This window comes from Phyllostomus discolor, chromosome 10 (assembly GCF_004126475.2).
Source record: "Phyllostomus discolor isolate MPI-MPIP mPhyDis1 chromosome 10, mPhyDis1.pri.v3, whole genome shotgun sequence".
NCBI lineage: Eukaryota > Metazoa > Chordata > Mammalia > Chiroptera > Phyllostomidae > Phyllostomus > Phyllostomus discolor.
Genome location: NC_040912.2, coordinates 59,178,639 through 59,198,281, shown reverse-complemented (window position 1 = coordinate 59,198,281; position 19,643 = coordinate 59,178,639). Strand labels below are relative to the sequence as shown.

The window sequence follows — 19,643 nt, the reverse complement described above, 5'->3', positions numbered from 1 at the left end:
CTAAGGTATTGTAAGGTTATTATTTATTGTCATTTTATTTTTTATGGCTGTCTTTCCATCCCTGTTTTTCTTTTTTTCTTAAAATAGGTTCTTTAACATTTCTTTCTATACTATTTTGGTTGTAGTGAACTCTTACCTTGTTTTCATCTAGGAAAGTTTTTATTTCACTTTTGATTTTAAGTAGCAGCCTTGCTGGATAGAGTAGCCTTGGTTATATGTTCTTGCTTTTCATGACTTTGAATATTTCATGCCAGTTCCTTCTGGCCTGAAGTCTTTCTGTTGAGAAATCAGCTGACAGCCTTATTTATGGGAGCTCCTTTGTAGGTAACTGTCTCTTGCTGCTTTTAAGACTCTCTTTTTGTGTTTAACCTTTGCCATTTTAATGGTGTATCTTTGCGTGGGCCTCTTTGGGTTTATCTCAATTGGATTTCTTTGTGATTCCTGAACTTGTGTGACTTTTTTTATCAGGATAGGGAAGTTTTCAGCCATTATTTCTTCAAACAGGTTCTCTATTCCTTGCTCACTCTCTTCTCCTTCTGATACCTCTATTATGCGAATGTTGTTATAATTGATATTGTCTACAGGTCCTATAGATTTTCTTCATTTATTTAAAAGTTGTCTTTTTTTAGATGTTCTATTTGGGTGCTTACTGTTATCTTGTCCTCTAACTCACTGATTCAGTCCTCTGCTTCATTTACACTGCTCTTGAGTCTTTCTAGAATATTCTTCATTGTTGGTATTGTGTTCTTTATTTCTGACTGGTTCTTTTTTTTTTTTTTTCCTATTCCCTTGTAATGCTTACTATCTTTTTAGGTTCTCACTGAAATCATCCATTCTTCTCCTAAGGTACTTGAACATCTTTCTAACCATTGTTTTAAACCCTGTATCTGGTATCTTGGTCTCTTCCATTTCATTTAATTCTTTTTCTTTAGATTTACTTATTATTTTATTTGGAGAATATTTCTTTGTCCATTTTTCTCTGTGTATTATACAAATCTGCTATGACTTCCAAACTTTCTAAGGTGGCTTTATGATATAGGTGTCTTTTGGGGTTCAGTGGTACAGTCTTTTAGACCACCTCAGCTTGGTGCTTCAGGAATATTTCTTGTGGGTTACATGCAGTCTCCTGTTTTAGTTGGATCTTGAAAGCTGTTTGCTGTCTGGTGGATGGAGTTAATGCTTCAGGGTGGCTGACTATAAGGATAAACCTTGATCACTATATATGAGTTGCTATGCGGGGGCTGCCCCCAGAAGTGGAGTTGTTCCCAGCAGGGTCTAGCTCCTGGCAGAATTCCAGTTTTGGTGTGCTGCTATTATGGCTAGTTGGGTCAAGCTCTGGTGTAGTCTTCAGCCCACCACTGATTGTGTTGCTTCTCAGTGCAGTTGGGCAGGGCTCAGGTACAGGTCAATGGTAGCCATTGTGTGTGACTGTTCTTGGGCTCCCTGTCTGGAACTACTGTTCTATTTACTGCATGTGGTTGCATTTACTGGGACTGGGTGAGCCTGGGAGAGACCAATTTCTGTACAATGGTCAGCTTCCTCCATCTTAGAGATGAGGGGAAATGTATAAAAGTTTCAAGACTCCCCGAGGTCTGCCCCCACCTACCAGCTACTCATTCTTTCCGATGGGGGTAGTGCCAGCTGAGTCCGCAGGAGTGCAGCAAGTACTTCTTCCTGTTCCCAGACAGAAACCTCCCAGAGGTACACTCCAAATTTCGCCCCTTCGAGTAGCACACCCTTTACCTTGTGGAACTGAGCTCAGCAGGACAGGGCCTCCAGGACTTGGGCGGGCAGATCCCATGAGTCTCCTATTGTGGTTGGTGCCAGCAAGCCTGTAGGAGGGCAACAGACACTTCTTCCTTTTACTGATGGAGTGCAACCCCCAGATCCTCCCTCTGGACTGAGCTCAACAGAGTGGTATAGAGGGGCTCAGCTGTAGGCAAATCAGGTCATATGATTATTCCATTGGAGGAATAGCATAGGCTGAGTTTGGAGGGTAGATATGAGAGCCCCCTCCCACCTGCGAGGGACCTAGAACATGTCCCTCTCATTCCCTCACAAAAGCCTCCCTGGGAGAGGTGCACTCTGACCACCCTGTGGGACTGAACTCAGTAGCATGGGTCCACAGGAAGTGGAAGGGTAGGAGAAATTAATCCACATGTATGAGGGGGAGTGGAGCCAGCAATGCTCTTGAGGTTGGGAAGAATGGTCCTCTTTCCAGGACTACACAGTTCTCAGTCACTTCCAAGAGTTCCTCAAGGAAAAGAGCTCCCTGAAAGTCCCTGCTGGGTGCATCCAGCAGATGACTCTGAAGGACCCAAGCATGGCAGAGTACTGTCGCCAGTAATTGGAGGAGGGGGCAGTACACTCTCCAGGCTGGTGCTATAAAAATAGGAGTACCTGTCTCTGGGAAAGTGGCTTCTAGGTCTCTAACCGAATGTCTTCTGTCCTTGGCAGGCTGAATTGCCACTAATTTTTACCACCAGATGCTATGCAGGCTCCCCTTCCTCTTCTCTGTTGCTCTGGATTGGGGAATCCTTGCATGGATTTGATACCCCAAGCTCCTGGGGCAGAGGTGTTTTGCTGTGAGATAACACTCCTGCTTCTCAGTCATTGCTTGTGGGTGGGGTGCGTGGGGGTCATCCCTTCCCACTTTCTGCCCTTCTTGTCTCTATGTAGCTTTGTCTGTAAATCCTTTGTTATAGTATTTCAGTTCAACTAGACTTCAGTTGCTATTCAGGTTGATTAATCTGTAATTTAGCTGTAAATCTGGCTGGGCACTGGGAGCAGGTGACTATAGGTTCCTCCTACTCTTCAACCATCTTGGATTCTTTCAGTTATGTTTTGAAGGAAGAAATTTGCTGTACCAGATGTCAAAAGAGAGCTTAATTTATAAATAAAAACACGCTTTCAACTCTAGGGATTCTATTGATTCACTTGAGTTTAGACCTGTAAATACAGCTTTCCTTGAATTTATTAGGAGCAAAAATGAATAATTTCTTACTTATTTCATTGTACTTGGTACTTAACAAAGACAGTAGCAGTCAAAGTATATCTTCAACTGTTCATACAATTATTAAAAATGGAACTCTGCCTTTTGAATGCCTATTAATTTATTCCTAGTTATAACTCTCTTTTCATAGCAAGTATCTCATATTTATTCTTTAGCTTGACATATGTTTGTGAAGGTTAATTTAGAAACAATTATGTTATTGTCTTGATATTGAGATCATACTTTTAATAATTTGGTTCATTGATTTCCATATTCATCTGGGTTTGGCAACTTTAGATTGCTGTCACTTGTGTTTTAAATTATTAATTAGTTTTTAAAATTAATGTTTGAACAAATTAAATATACAGAGAATATACTAAATAGAAGTCATGTTAAAGGGACTTTGTTTTAGAATTTTATAAGACAATCAGATGACTATTTTTTAGACTAGGCAGAGCTTTGAGCTGATCTTAAAACTATGTATTAAAACAAATCATTATTGATTAACTATTAATTTAAAGTTAGGTGGCAGGACACATATATTTTTAAATTTGCTTTCTAAAAATAATTTTGGAATTTTCTTTTTTAGGGCAAAGTAAAATGTATGTATTTATTGGAGAATTTCCTCATTTTCCTCTCTTTCTCTCTTTCTCTTTTTTTTGTTTGTGTGTAAGATACATTCAGATTTTTATAGGATGCCTACAATGGGTAAGAAATAAAGTATCACAATGATTTAGAGTCATTACAAATACCTATATACTGGAATCATTATGAGGCTAATTATTAATTATTGAGTCCTCTGATTGATTGAACTTGAATATATTGCTTGTTCTCTTGACTACATCTTTGATATAAATCTCAGGAAGTTCTTAGTTCCTTTTTATAATAAAAAAGTATTATTCTTTCAAATAAGACAGTTTTTAAAATCTTGGTTGACTTAATAACTACATGGTAATAAAAATCCTTAGAATTGAGTTTTAATTTTCTTTTTGTATTTGTATGCAGTTTGAATATGTATATTGAGCACTGATTAACCTTAACTTTTTGGCTTTTTAGAGTCCACATTATAAGATATTTTGAAAATACTTTGTTTAAAGGGTAAATACCTTGTATTTAGAATACTATAAAAAACATATAACAGGCCATTATGAAAAGAAAGACCCAAATTTTTCTACTCTTTTTGTTTAATAACTTTATTTTAAAATATGTTAATAAACTTCTAAGTATATTCTGGAGATGATGTGGACCCTGGCTTACGAAGTCCTTGTGTTGTGGTTGTGACTAACAAATTCACACGGACTAAAGAAGTCCTGTGGAGAAAAAAGGACAGCATGGCCACTCTCAGTGAGAGAGGGCTGTGACCCTTGCCTAAACAGGCTTTTATTGCATTTCTGGGCACATTACATCAAGGATGATCCTCATTCGCTATGCACAGGTTCAATTTAGGTGGTTACCTTTTACAGAAAACAAGGAGAGGATGTTGCTAATTACATCAAACAAGAAGGATATTTGCAAATGCAAAGGGAAAAGTGTTTGAACTGTTTACACTCAACCTTGGGAGGTTTAGCATGATTTTAGGAGGTCACTTTAAAGATATGCAGTAAACATTTGCTGCCTCCATTCAGGGTGAGGGAGTTTTAGCAAAAGCCAGCCTCACAGCAGCCTAAGTAAAATGCAGGCCTGATTTCCCTTGGGAAAACCTATCAGTGAGTGTGGGTCCTGTGTGCCAGCTTCCTTCCCCACTGGCCTTTCTGAGTGGGGGATGGGCTACATTTCCCACTGCCATGTGGAACAGTCCCCTATTTGGAAAGTGGAATTTTCTGATAACTAAATGTTGTGTTTTTGTTTAACTTTAAAATCACTAGACATTGAACATAGTGTATACCTGATAGTCTAGCTTGATACATTTTTAAAAAAATAAATGCATGCACAAAAGTAAATTCAAGGTGGATAAAAGATTTAAATAGAAGTTGTGACACCATTAAAGTCCTAGAGGAGAACATAGGCAGGAAAATATCACATATTTCATGCAGTGGTATTTTCACTAATATGTCCCCTAGAGCAAGGGACATAAAACAAAGAGTAAACAAATGGGATCTCATCAAAATAAAAAGCTTCTGCACAACTAAAGAAAACAGTATTAAAATAAAAAGAGAACCAACTGTATGGGAAAAACATACTTGCCAATGATACCTCAGACAAGGGTTTAATCTCCAAAATATATAAAGAACTCACACGACTCCACTCTAAGAAGACAAGCAACCCAAGTAAAAAAATGGCAAAGGACTTGAACAGACACTTCTCCAAAGAGGACATACAGAGGGGCCAAAGACATGTGAAAAGATGCTCAGTATCACTAGCTATCAGACAGATGCAAATTAAAACCACAATTAGTTACCACTTCACACCAAATGGCCGTCATAAACAGAGCAACAAACAAGTGTTGGAGAGGTTGTGGAGAAAAGGAAACCCTAGTGCACTGTTGGTGGGATTGCAGACTGGGGCAGTCACTATGGAAAACTGTATGGAATTTTCTAAGAAAACTAAAAATGGATCTGCCTTTTGGTCCAGCAATTCCACTGCTAGGATTATATCCTAAGAACTCTGAAACACCAATCTAAAAGAACCTATGCACCCCAATGTTCATAGCATCACAATTGACAATAGTCAAGTGCTGAAAGCAACCTAGGTGCCCGTTAGTAAATGAATGGATCAAAAAACTATGGTACATTTACACAATGGAATTCTATGTGGCAGAAAGAAAGAAGGAGCTCCTACCCTTTGGGACAGCATGGATGGAAGTGGAAAGCATTATGCTAAGTGAAATAAGCCAGGCGGTGAAAGACAAATACCACATGATCTCACCTTTAACAGGCACCTAATAAAAAAACAAAGAAACAAGCAAAATATAACCAAAGACACTGAAACAGAGAACAGGCTAACAGTGACCAGAGGGGAGAGGGGAGGGAATTTCAGGGGAAAAGGGGAAAGGTTTGCAGGAACAAGTATAAAGGACACACGAACAAAAACAAGGGGAGGTGGAAACGGGAGGGAGGTGGGGAGGATGGGTGGGTGGGTGGGCTGAGATGGGGGTAGAAGACAGAAAACTGTACTTGAACAACAATTAAAATAAAATAAAAATAAAAAATAAAAGTTATATGGAAGTAAATTTTCCCAAACGCAGCCAAGGCAATCATGAAGAACAGTGTATGAAGACTGGCTCTGAAAGATGTAAAGACGTATTAAAATATCATAAAATAAATAAATACATACATATATACATGGTTTGAAATTCTGGATCCAGAGTGACTTAGATGAATATAGGGGACATATCAGGTTTGTTTTGCTGTTATAACATCTACCAAATTTTACTACATCTTCTCTGCTTCCTTTGGTGCCAGTACTTGCTCATGGAATTTATTATCTAGTTTTTGAAATAGACTATTTTTTCAAAACTTGTATTGAAAGAATGTGAAGTATATACAATAGCATTGTTTAGTCTTGGTAGTATATTATTTAAGCGTACTGCACTTTACTAATCACACATTAGTTTCAGTATCAGAATACTTAGAGAAAGTCTGGAGACTCTTTAGTGTTATTGAAAACATGAAATTGAAGTTGTCTGCCATCAGTTTGGGTTGAACAAACTTACAGACAAAATTTGGCTTTTTCCTCAGAACTTCATTGGAGCAGGTAGTAAGACTTAAAAACTCTATAAGATATTGACAAGATTTCCAAGATGGCTGTAAAGTAGATGAAAGCTGCATCCATTTCCTTTCCACCCTAAACCAATTTACAGCTAAACTGCAGATCAACCAACCTGACAACAAACTGAAAGCTAGCTGATATAAAATATTATAACCAAGGAGTACAGAAAATGCTACATAGAAACTGGCAAGAAGGATTCAGACATAGTGGGAGAAAGCCCCCACATGCAGATGTGGTAGCAGCTGAAAAGTTGGAGATACATCATGGCTATGGAACTCCCTCCCACTGCGTGGAGCATGGAATCTTAAACCACATGCGGTGATCCCCAGCCCAGAGCAACAGAGATGGACAGAAGAGTCTGTATAGCATCTGGTGGTGGAAATCGGTGGGGATTTATCCTGCCTGGGAGACTCAGAGCACACCCTCACAGGATAGAGCACTGTGTTGGTTTTCAGTCTAGTTCAACTGTGTGCTTAAAAAAAACCAATAGTTTTTCAAATTTTGAATAGTGTTGTAATAGTTGAACTATTTTTTTTTTTTTGCTAAAAAACTTTAATACTGAAATCTAATTGCCTCATTTGAGGGAATAATTTGACTGTAATTGTTAACTCCAAATTTAGTTATTCTATTTATGTTTTTAAGTTTATTTTGTCACCAGACAATTGCCTACATTTGAACATGAGGCAAGAGAATGTGTATCTTATATCAAAGAACATCAAATGAAGCCCCCTTGGATCATTTTTGTTTACTCTTTTACCCTTACAATTATGTTAAGGTCGTTTATTTGGCTGTAGCATTCTCATATCTCTTTATCAGAACTCAAATTGATATTTCATATTTTGTATTAAGTGTGATGACTTAATTTTTTCTAAAAAGTAGTAGTTGGAAGTAATACATAGTCTAAAATTTTTATTCAGAACATTTTATAAATACTTAAAATTTTGGATAGGCTTCCAAGGTAATTTCTTTAGTAACATTTTTGCACTGAGATTATAATTTTTTAAAGTATAGTATGCTTGGAACCAGTCCAAATGTATAAATAAAAATATTTAACTTGCAAATTTATGTTGACCTATCATCTGTCAACCCCTCTTTATAAAATGTTGGGAACTGATAATTATGTAGAGATCCAAAAGTACAGTTAACTTAATTCATTTTTTTCCTTGTTTTTAGTGGGAGATTTTGATAAGATCTGGAGAGAACATTGTGAGGATGCGGAAACACTTTGTGAATATGCTGTTGCAATGAAAAATTTGGCAGATAATCATTGGGCAAAAAGTTGTGAAGGTGAAGGTCGTATTGAATGGTGTTGTAGGTGAGTGTTTTTATGAACTAACATGTTTGGTTTCTAATGTATTGTTGACACTCTCAAATTTAAATAACGCTGTATATAATTTATTGTACCAAAATGGGAGTATTTGGAAACAACTGATGTTTTTTAAATAACTTCTCACCCCTTGGTTCACTTTCTCTAGGTTTATTTCATTCCTTTTTAAATCAAAAGGTATTTCTCTGATATAATTTAAAATTTTCTGCTTCAACTTTATTTAAAAGAATAGCTTTAAATACATTTAACATATTTAACATTAATCCAATAAAATATGAAAATTAACCGGACTCATCATTAGTAAGTTAGAAGATAGAAATTTCTCTAGATAAATATCCATATTTAGATTAAAGTAGAAGTGAGTATTTTTCTATAATTTAAAATTTGAAAACTTCTGATTAAGTTTCAAAATCCTGAATTTTTGGTGTGTGATTCGGGATATTCCAGCACTTATATTGACTTTGGGGAATGTCTATTTTCTAATAGTATAGATCCTAGTGTTAAAAACATCAGAAAATAAAATACTGATGATAATTTTTCCAACGTGATAAAACTATAAGAATGGATATATATCTTAACTGGATTTTAAAATGAACTCCCAGAAAACAAATATTATCCTTTAACATGGACAATAAGTTTACAATAACATCAGCTTTATATATTTTTAACATGATTTATTAAAAAAGATTTGCCTTATTTATTTTTAGACCTAGGGAAAGGGTAGAAGATAGGGAGGGAGAGAAACATCAATGTGTGGTCACCTCTTACACATCCCATACTGGGGACCTGGCCCACAACCCAGGCATGTGCCCTGACTAGAAATCAACCAGCAACCCTTTGGTTCTCAGGTCAGTGCTTAATCCACTGAGCTATATCAGCCAGGGCTAGGTTTATATTTTATATCAAATTTTTATTCAAAATTTTTATGTTAATCTCATTTAAAATTATGTAATAGTGTCTGTTTCATTCATTCAACAAATGATTCAGAGAAAAAGATGTATTTATATTATCTTATTTATTTAATAATATTTTTTAGTGTTGTCTACTGTGTACCTGTCATATCATACATAGACAATGGGAGTACAACAATTAACCAAACAGACAAAATCCATGCTCTCACATAGTGTATATGCTAGTGGCAGTTAGAGACAAGAAACAATATGTAAAGTAAATATATAATGGGTGAGAAATAATAAGTGCCATGAAAAAAAACAAAGGAAAAATAAAAGAGTTTTAAATAGGGTAGACAGAGAAGGCCTTACTGAAATGATATGTATAAAATGCGTAAAGGAAGTGAGAGCACAAGACCCAACAAGTCCAAAGCCCTTGAGGCAGGACCATGCTGGCATGTTTCAGATAGAGCAAGGAGACCACTGGTGTGGCTAGAGCAGAATGAAAAGGGGAGGATGGTAGAAAACAGGATAATAAATAGCTAGATTTTTAGTTTTTTGAGGAAATTCTATACTGTTTTCCACAGTGGTTGTACCAGTCTGCATTCCCACCAACAATATACTAGAGTTCCCTTTTCTCGACAGCTTCCCCCGTACTTGTTGTTTCTTGGTTTGGTTATGATGGTCATTCTGACTGGTGTGAAGTGGTATCTCACTGTGCTTTTAATTTGCATCTCTCTGATGGCTAGTGATACTGAGCATCCTTTCGTATGTCTCTGGCCCTCTGTCCTCCTTGGAGGAGTGTCTGTTTAGGTCCTTTGCCAATTTTTTAATTGGATTGTTTGTCTTCCCTGAAATACTAGTTCAAAAGAACCTGTACACCTCAGTGTTCATAGCAGTGCAATTTACAATAGCCAAGTGCTGAAAGAAACCTAAGTGCCCACCAGTAAATGAGTGGATTAAGAAAACTATGGTACATTTACAAAATGGAATCCTACGCAGCAGAAAAGGAGGTTCAACCCTTCACAACAGCGTGAATAGAACTAGGGAGTATTATGCTAAGTGAAATAATCCAGGTAGTAAAAGATAGATACCATATGATCTCAACTATAAGTGGAACCTATTCCGCAAAGCAAACAAGCAAGCAAAATAGAACCAGGGACATTGAAACAGAAGACAAACTGATAGTAACCAGAGGGGTTGGGGTGGGGGGATGGTAACCAGGGAAAGAAGGAAAGGATTGTCAGGAACACGTATAGAGGACACATGGACAAAGCCAAAGAGGGGTAGGATTGAGAGTGGGAGGGGGAGAGAGGGGAGAGTGGTAACGGGAAAATGGAGACAACTGTATTTGAACAACAATTAAACAGCTAGATTTTGTAGGGGCTGGTGGACCATTATGAAGACATTGGCATTTTATTCTACATGAGATGAGAACTTGTTGGATGTTTTAAGAAAAGGAGTAATAGGTTTTTATTAGCATTTTAAAATGTCAATAGTTATTAAGAATTAATTGTTGTGTTAAGGTAGACTAGAAGGGTACAAGGGTATAAGTAAAGAAACTAGTTTGGAGGCTACTGCAATAATCAAGACACAAAATTATAGTGAAATAGTTTTTCTTAGAGAGTGAGGAAGTGAGTGAATGGATAGGACAGTATAGTAGGATTACTGCTCAAATTAGTTTAATGATTTAGAGACAAAAAGATGATAGTGCATATATTGTGATGATTATGATAATATGTAAGATGGAAATTGAATGTGAGAAGGGTGAGGAGCAGTGAAAAGGTGGTAGGTACCCTTACTGGATTCTGGAATCAAAGAACTATGGAGTTGGGGAAACTATAGGAAGGAACCAAAATAATAGGAAATGGGATATTTGAAATTAAAGTGTCTGGGGGTTTTGGTTTGGTTCTACAGAGAAAATGGTTATAAATCTTGACTTTGCTACAGAATATGCATTTTCTCCTTCAGCTAAGAAAATGAAGTACTGGTACTTCATTTGAAGAAATGAAGAAATGGTACTTCTGAACCAAATATTTCCCTTGTCACACAAAAATAATAATGTAATCCAGTCAGAAAATCAGCACTATCACTATTTAAGACCATCATTCTTGGCTCTTAGCAGCTCTGCTTTTAAATGAGTATTATAGTACGTGAGGCAAGCTCTCAGACTTTATTTCTTAAATGGATTTTGATATGTGGTATTCTCTTTTTTCTTTTTTTTTTTGTTTACTGTTGTTCAGTTACAGTTGTCCCCATTTGCTCCCCATTACTCTCCCCCATAGTACCCCATGTTCCACATATGTGGTATTCTCATAGGAGTATTTGTTTGTTGTACCATTCGTTTGAATAATGAACTTGCTCCCATCTCACTCTTTTTTTTTTCTTTAAATACATGTTTTTATCAATAGATATTGTATCCACATGTGTTCTAAAGTAGGTCATTTTTAGGTCAAACTGCTGAATAGTAATAAGAATTTAGGTCGAGTAAGATGGCGTCTGCTAGCAGGGTTGTTCAGGTAGTCAAGCCACATACTCCGTTAATAAGGTTCCCTAACAGAAAAGACCATCCTAAACCCAATGTATCAGAAGTTCTGAGATCAGCAGGACTACCATCTCACTCTTCTTCAATTTCACAGCATTTTAAGGGAAGTAAATCACCAGATTGGCTGATGCATCAGGGTCCACCAGACACTGCAGAAATAATAAAAACATTACCTCAGAAATATAGAAGGAAGCCTATGTCTCAAGAAGAAATGGAATTTATCCAGCGTGGAGGTCCAGAATAATCACTGACAGTGGCTGTTGTTTGTCATCACACAAAAGGATAGTCTTTACAATAAAGGACTTCCAACATGACAAATGAGAAATTGTATATTAAACAACCTTAATAAATATTCTGTAAACAAAAAACTATATAGAAAATTCAGATGGACACTTATAACATCTCATAATTTATGTATCTTGGTCAGCTCCTCCATAAGCTTACGTAATTGTTTATATACTTTATACTTATTTAAAGTACACATTTAAAATGTTAGCCTATTATTTTACTCTTGATTATTAAGTATTACTAGTGTTAAACTATTAAAAGCACACGATGTCTAGTAAATTATCATAGATTTCCCATAATTTCACTTATCTTTCAGTTTCTGTTTAGATATGAATTTATCAGGCAAAATTGCTGCTTTTTGGAAGTGATTTTCCTGAAATTGGATGAGCGTCAGTGAAATAATGGCTCCATTATTTATTGTTAATTCTCTTAAAATTTTTTTCATTCACAAAGTTACTGGAGTATAACTGGTTTAATAAGCACATCTTACTCTGAAAGATAAGAATATAGCCAAAGTAAAACCAGTGAGTGACTGTGCTAGTAAGACAGAGGAGTTAACACAAAAGATTATTTGTCACCTATTTTTAGAAAAAAGTCAGTATAAAATCAGAGATTAACATGAATACAGTATAGGTATAAATGTTTGACCAAAAATGGCAATTTCTTATGTTTTTAGGGGTATTAAGAAAGTGTTGTTCTTTGGTTTATTTTGCTTTTGATTGTAATAATGTATGCAAATCCTGGTAAACATTAATTTTCTCAAACTTAATGTCTGAAAGCTTCATAAAATCAACCTAAATATTTACCTTAAGGTAATTTACGAAACTTTAGAAAGGTCTTCCTGTGCCAAGAGTATATATTATTGTGAAAGTAAAGTCTCGTAAAGTGAAATAAATTTTCTCCCATACCTTTACCAAAAAAAAAAAAAAGAATTTAGGTCAAACTTCTGAAAAAGAACAGTGACAAACTATGGTAAAAAGATTTTACTGTGGGAAGTAATCCCAAGAGGAGTTTTATAACTTGTACTTTAAACTTAAAAGAAGGTTGGAGGGAAAGTCTTCAAAACAATATTGTGACTTATATATATAACTTGGATTATATATAATTCCTTTCTTTCTTGATAGTTGTAAAACAGCAGTGTCACTGTGAAAGTTAAAGTGGGCTTTAAAAAGGGTTTGATAAAAGTTTGTTTACAGTTATTTATGCTTAAACCTTTATAGGAATGGCATGTGAGATAAGTCTTATTGACATTATCTTGTTAAGATTTTGTTGATTGGTTAGCTTGAAGAGTTCTACATATTTCTTCTAAAATGTAATAAAATTTGGTTTGTAATACCAAGTATTAAAAACTAGAAACAAAATACAATATAAAGGTATAATTGGGACTTCTGGCCAATATGGAGGTGTAGTTAGACACACTGTGCCTCCTTGCACAACCAAATTAAGGACAACAAAAATTAGAAACAAAAGAAAACAACCAGAACTGACAGAAAATTGAACTGTACAGAAGTCCAACAACCAAGGAGTTAGACACATTCATCCAGGCCAGTAGGAGGAGCGGAGTTGGGCAGCCGGGCAGAGAGGGGTCGCAGCAAAGACTTGCGGACTGGCACACAAGGCAACAGCTGACCAACCCCGGGCGCCAGCGCAGGGTGGGAGAGGGCAGACCCAGTGAGGTGCACAGGGCGACTGGCTGACCAAGCAGTCCCACATTCTCGCAGACAAATCCGGTAAAGTTGGAGAGCAAGACAGACTGAGCAGCCCAGGGCCCCAGCTCAGGGGAAGTAAAGCCTCAAAACACCGATTGAAAACACCTGTGGGGTTGAGGCAGCGGGAGAGACCCCCCAGCCTCACAGGAGCGTTTGTTGGAGAGACCCACAGGGTCCTAAAATGTACACAAGCCCAACCACCCTGGAATCAGCACCAGAAAGGCCCAGTTTGCTTGAGGGAAGAAGCAGAAGGGACTGAAATCCAACAGAGAGTGGAACAAGTGTCATTGTTCCCTCTCTGACCCCACCCCCACACACAGTGTCACAACCCAGCTACTGGGCTGACGTGCCCTGATGAACACCTAAGGCTCCACCCCTCATACCTAACAGGCACAATAAGACCAAAAAAAGGGGGGGGGGCAAACAGAACAGATCAAAGCCTCAGAGAAAATACTTTTAAGAGACAAAGAGCCAACCTATCAGATGCACAGTTCAAAGCACTGGTGATCAGGATGCTCACAGAATTGGTTGCTTTTGGTTGCAAACTGTTATGAAAAAATGAAGGCCACACTAAGTGAAATGAATGAAAATGCACAGGAAACCAATAGTGATGGGAAGAAAACTGGGACTCAAATCAATGGAGTGGACCAGAAGGAAGAAAGAAACAACCAAACAGAAAAGAATGAAGAAATTATAAGAACTCAAAAAAAGAAGGAGAGGCTTAGGAACCTCCAGGACATCTTGAAACATTCCAACATCCGAATTATAGGGGTACCAGAAGGGAAAGAGGAAGAGCAACAAGTGGAAAAGTTATTTAAACAAATAATGAAGGAGAACTTTCCCAATCTGGCAAAGGAAATAGGCTTCCAGGAAGTCCAGGAAACTCAGAGAGTCCCAAAGAAGTTGGACCCAAGGAGGAACACACCAAGGCACATCATAATTACATTACCCAAGATTAAAATGAAGGCGAGAATCTTAGAAGCAGCAAGAGATAAGGGGACAGTAACCTACAAAGGAGTGCCCATCAGACTGTCAGCTGATTTCTCAAAAGAGACCTTACAGGCGAGAAGGGTCTGGAAAGAAGTATTCCAAGTCATGAAAGGCAAGGACCTACATCCAAGATTGCTCTATCCAGCAAAGCTTTCATTTAGAATGGAAGGGCAGATAAAGTGCTTCCCAGATAAGGTCAAGTTAGAGGAGTACATCATCGCAAGCCCTTATTTTATGAAATATCAAAGGGACTTATCTAAGAAAAAGAAGATAAAAAACATGTATAGTAAAATGACAGCAAACTCAAAATTATTAACAACCACACCTAAAACAAAACCAAAAACAAACTAAGCAAACAACTAGAACAAGAGGAGAACCATAGAAATGGAGATCACATGGAGGGTTATCAACAAGGGGGTGGGAGGAAGAGAGAGGGGGAAAAGGTACAGAGAATAAGTAGCATAGATGGTAGGTAGAAAATAGGGGGAGGGCAAGAATAGTATGGGAAATGTAGAAACTAAAGACCTTATGACACATGGACATGAACTAAAGGGGAATGTGGGTGGGAGGGTGTGTGCAGGGTGGAGGGGAATGAAGGGGGGGAAAATGGGACAACTGTAATAGCGTAATCAATAAAATTTTTTTAAAGGTATGAATTGTATGTTCAATAAAATAATTTGACTTTTGTAATACTTTACACAGAGAAACATATACACTATGTTCACAGTAATTCCCTAAAATATCCTGTTCATAAATTCATGTTTTTCTTCTCCCCAAAGTGTACTTTAAAATTTGTTTTTGTTTTTGTTTTTTTAATCCAGTTAGGGCTCATGCATTGCATTGTGTGATTATATTTCTTCTGGTTCACATTTTTGTTTTCCATTAACGTTGAATTTTTAAGTAAATATGTTTTGTGAAATAGCTCACATTCATAGATTTGAATGTTTGTGATTATTGGTTCGAGGTGGTTAATAGCATTTTTCAAATATTCTATATTTCCTCACTAATTTTTCTTTTTGGCTTTTCACTTTTTCAGTTACCAAGAGAGGTGTTTTCAAGATATTTTTCTCAATTTTTCTGTAACAATTATTTGGCTCTTCTTTAGAAATTTCATTTTTCTATTGAAGTTCTTCATATTTTCATCTATTTAGTTAATCTTTTTTCTATTAAAAAATTAATACAGTTGCTTTAAAGTCCTTGTCTCCTTATTCCAACATGCAGTTTATCTGTGGGTCTGTAACCTCTGGATGGGTTATTTTTGGTTATGGATCATCTTTATTTGCTTCATTTATGACTGTTAATTTTAAATATATATATATATATATATATATATATATATATATACTGGAATTGTGTTTAGAAGAGACTGGTGTAAATATTATTTTTTCTTACAGAAGGAATGCTTTTTTTCTGATATGCAGCTAGGATGAGATACAGAATGTTTTCATTCCAACAGATGTTAAACTAGATTGAGAGGGTGGATTACCTCCTTAGATAGTTTCAGTTCACCTGTGGCATCAGTTACTTTGAGAGTGAGTCCTGTTCTATATATATTAAAAATGTTCTCTAGTAGAACTCTTTGACCTAAGCCCAAGGAAGCGTGCAGAGAATGTTCTCTGCTTTTTAGTTCCACTCCAAGCCTGATTGCTGCCCCCTGTACTTGAAGAGCTATAGAGGTATACAGAAGGAGAATGGGGAGCACAATCTCTGCATTTGGGTTTCTTAAATATTCCAGTCTGTCACATGATTCTAAGGAGGCATTAAAAGCTCTGCTGGTTCCTGTTTAATAGAACAAAATTTCTCTACCATGGAAGGCTTGATACTGTGCATCCCATGCAGTATTTCAACAAATGCCCAAAGTGCCTGTGGTGATCCCTTCCCATCTAGAAAGGGCTTGTGTCCCTGAACTCAGTTTCTTTAAACCCCCTTGCACCCTCAGCTCTCTCGATTTTTTTTTAATATATTGGTTTTTTAAACTATATAGTTTCTTTTCCTACTTACAACATAACCAGATACTTTTGTGATTATATTCTTATCCAAAATTAGCTCTGTGTCCTGTTGTGGATATATTTGATTGTTTTCTCATGGTGCCATTTAACTACTTATTCAGTCTCCTTTATCTCACATAAACTGAAAGTTGGGTCTAAAGTGTTGATCAGGTCGCATGTTTTTGCTGAAATATCTATTAGGTGAAACTGCATAATTCATACTGCATCATATTAGCAGGTTCTTATTATCAGATTATTCCACCACTAAAGAAGCTGAATGTTGCCATTTGGTTAAGATGGTGTCTACTACTAGATCCTTCTATTATAAACTTAGTGTTTTTCTTTTGCAATTAACAAGTAGAATGATATTTTGTCTTATGGATAAATCCCATCTCCCAACAATATTTCAACTAACAGGTATACTCATTTACTATATAATTTTACTTGGGGTTGAAAAATGATTTTTTAATTTTTTTAAATTTTAAAATATTATTCCTTGCATTCATTAGTTGTAATTATTCTGTAAAAATAAGCTTTCTTGTATGTACAAAGAATGATGACATGTCCAACGGCTGGATAAAAAAATAAACATAGATATGTCAATCTTTTTGCTTAATTATCAGTTTTCACAAGGAATTGTTATAATAGTCAATTCCAATTGAGACAATTTTTTTCTTTTTTTTGTAATATATCTATAACTTCTGGATTGTTTGATACTTACTCGCTTTTTTCCCATTAGTCTCCAGTGCTTTTTTTCTGTTAAATTATTCCATATTTAGTCAGTGGATAACCCTTCAAAGCTGACTTTTATGTTCAACATCACCTTTGAGCTCTCTCTTACTATCTAGTACAAGATGAGCTTTTACTTCCCCTGCCTAAGTTGTAGTATTAAACTATTTATTCGAGCCCTAATACTTTTAATGAGAAATGGCACTTAGAAATCGTGATCTAGTTACTAGATATGCTTCTGGGGTGTCCTTCCTTCTAGAATTTTTCAATGAAGAGAGTTAGAAAAAAATTATACATAGTTAAACTCATAATTTATATTTTATATTCAAATGTAATATTACAGGATTTTTAAAACATCTTTATTTTTATATTCTCACTTATATTACACTGAAGGACTTAATTCTGAATAACATTAATACATTTGCTTTGTCCTACAGTGTACATATAATGGTCTCAAAATTACTATACCAATTTTTCTTCTAACAATAAACTGATTGAGTTTTCTTCCCAATTCTTTTGTCTTTAGACTATATCCCAATAAGGGTCATAATACTGTTTTTAAAAGTTACTTCAAACAGTTATTTTATGTATGGTTATGTTACCAATTTACTATAATTGGTTTCATTTTATTTTCAGTTTGATTGGTTTCCCCCCCAGCTTTCTGTATTTTTGGAGTACTATAAAACATTTACATGGTTCAGCAATCAAACTTTATTTTAAAAAAGTATACTCAAAAGGCTTCTTTCCATTTTCTTTGTTTCTTGTTTATCTTACCAGGATATATAGATTTCTTTCTCATTTTGATCTTATTTGCAAGCTTTTCCTATTATAGAGTCATAGTGAATAACCTTGTGTGTACTCTTTTTATACTTTTGGCATTCTATCTTGGTAGAGTCCCAGATATGGAACTCTAGGATAAAAATGTAAAAATATATGTGATTTTGTTAGATATTGCTAAATTACCTTCCATAGAGGTTATATCATTTTTCAATTTTATTAGCAAAAAACTGAGAATACTTATCTCTTTACAAACTCACCAACAGAGTATGTTGCCCACAAGTTGAATTTTTGACAATCTTATTGATGCGTGGGTCACCGGCCAGCAGTGACCACAGAACACTCTGGATGGCTCGCCGAAAAACGCACGAGAAAAAACACATGCACAGAGACCAACTAGTTTCTGTGGGGAAGTAGGGACGAAAGGGCCACCCCTTCTAGTGAGGAGCGCCCTGATTTACCGTCCATACCTGCTTTTATTGGGCTCATTTTGCATAATAATTCAGGTAAAGTACAGTACTCATCAGGGGGAAGTAAGGAACTATAGAAAACAAGGAACTCTGCTGGTCTATTGAGTCAGGGTCAAAGAGCTGTAACACTTTGAGGAACAAACTAACTTCCTCCTTGGACCCCTCTCATTCAACTGAGAGCATTCTAAACAAAGAAGGTTTCACAGTAATTTACATATTCTTTCTTAGGCCTGATCACCCAGGGAATCCGCCCTTTTCAGCACAGAGCTGCACCACCCTGTCATTGTTTCAGGCTTAGGTGGAGCAAGGGAAGTAAGGCAGCCAAGGGATTAGGAGATTTTCCCACAGACAATGAGAACTCAGGCTATGTCAAAGCCAAGGAGCGAGGGTCCATCACCCCGTTTTGCTGCAGCTCCCCAAGTCCTTCTTTTGGGGGGCCTCCCAAAGTGATCGTGCCTGTCTTAGGTCGTTCCCCCCTTGGGGAATCTTACCCGTCTTTGGCTAACCGACCAAGCTTTTGGGGGTTCAGTTATGAATAAAGCAGCAGAAGCAGCATTCCTGCCAGGGAGATAAGCTTTTGTCTCCTCGCTGGCTTACAGTTCCAAGGGCCTTCCCTTAGCCTTAGCCTAGGCGGGGGTTTCAGCTTCTGATACCAGTCAGGGCAGTTCCCAACATCTTATAATAAATGGGATTTGGTATCTCTGTGTGGTTTTAATTTATGTTTCTCATATGAATGATGTTGAATGTGTTTTCATATAATTAGGAATTATATGCCTTTTTTTCTATGAATTGTTTATGTTTTTGAAACTTTTTTTCTATTGGTTTTTGGTCCCCTTTTCTTGATTATTTTTAGAGCTCTTTGTATAATTTACTGTTATGTGCTCTTTTTCATTGGTTTTGTTTATATCTTTTGCCTTGCAGGTATTGGGTTTGTCATGTAGAAGTTTTTTGTTTTTATATAATTAGATCTATTTGTCTCTCCTTTTAGTGCTTCCAGATTTTGATTGTTTTATAAAAGCCTTCCTGATTCCCCGACTATAAGAATTCCTAATTCACTCATGTTTTCTTCTAGTGCTTATATGATATCATTTTATATGTAGATCTCTCATGTATTTGGATTTAGTCTGGTGTTTGTTGTTAAGTGTAGATCTAATTTTTCCACCTAAATAATTATCTGTATCACAATACCACTTATGAAAAGTCCACCTTTTCTACAATGACTTGACGTGA

At 36.4% G+C, this 19,643-nt stretch overlaps 2 protein-coding genes across 2 annotated transcripts in view; both read left to right on the top strand.

Annotated features, from left to right (window-relative positions):
- The window catches only part of BMT2 (base methyltransferase of 25S rRNA 2 homolog), a 186,671-nt gene that overhangs the window by 15,857 nt on the left and 151,171 nt on the right, over positions 1–19,643 (top strand). The window contains 1 exon segment of the mRNA XM_028525200.2: positions 7,874–8,015. Coding sequence (XP_028381001.2) covers positions 7,874–8,015 — 142 coding nt within the window.
- On the top strand, positions 10,840–12,344 carry LOC114507905 (28S ribosomal protein S36, mitochondrial-like). Its single transcript, XM_036010395.1, has 2 exons — positions 10,840–10,907; positions 11,400–12,344. Exons 1-2 carry the CDS (start codon positions 10,840–10,842, stop codon positions 11,704–11,706), a joined length of 375 nt encoding a protein of 124 aa, XP_035866288.1. The 3' UTR covers positions 11,707–12,344.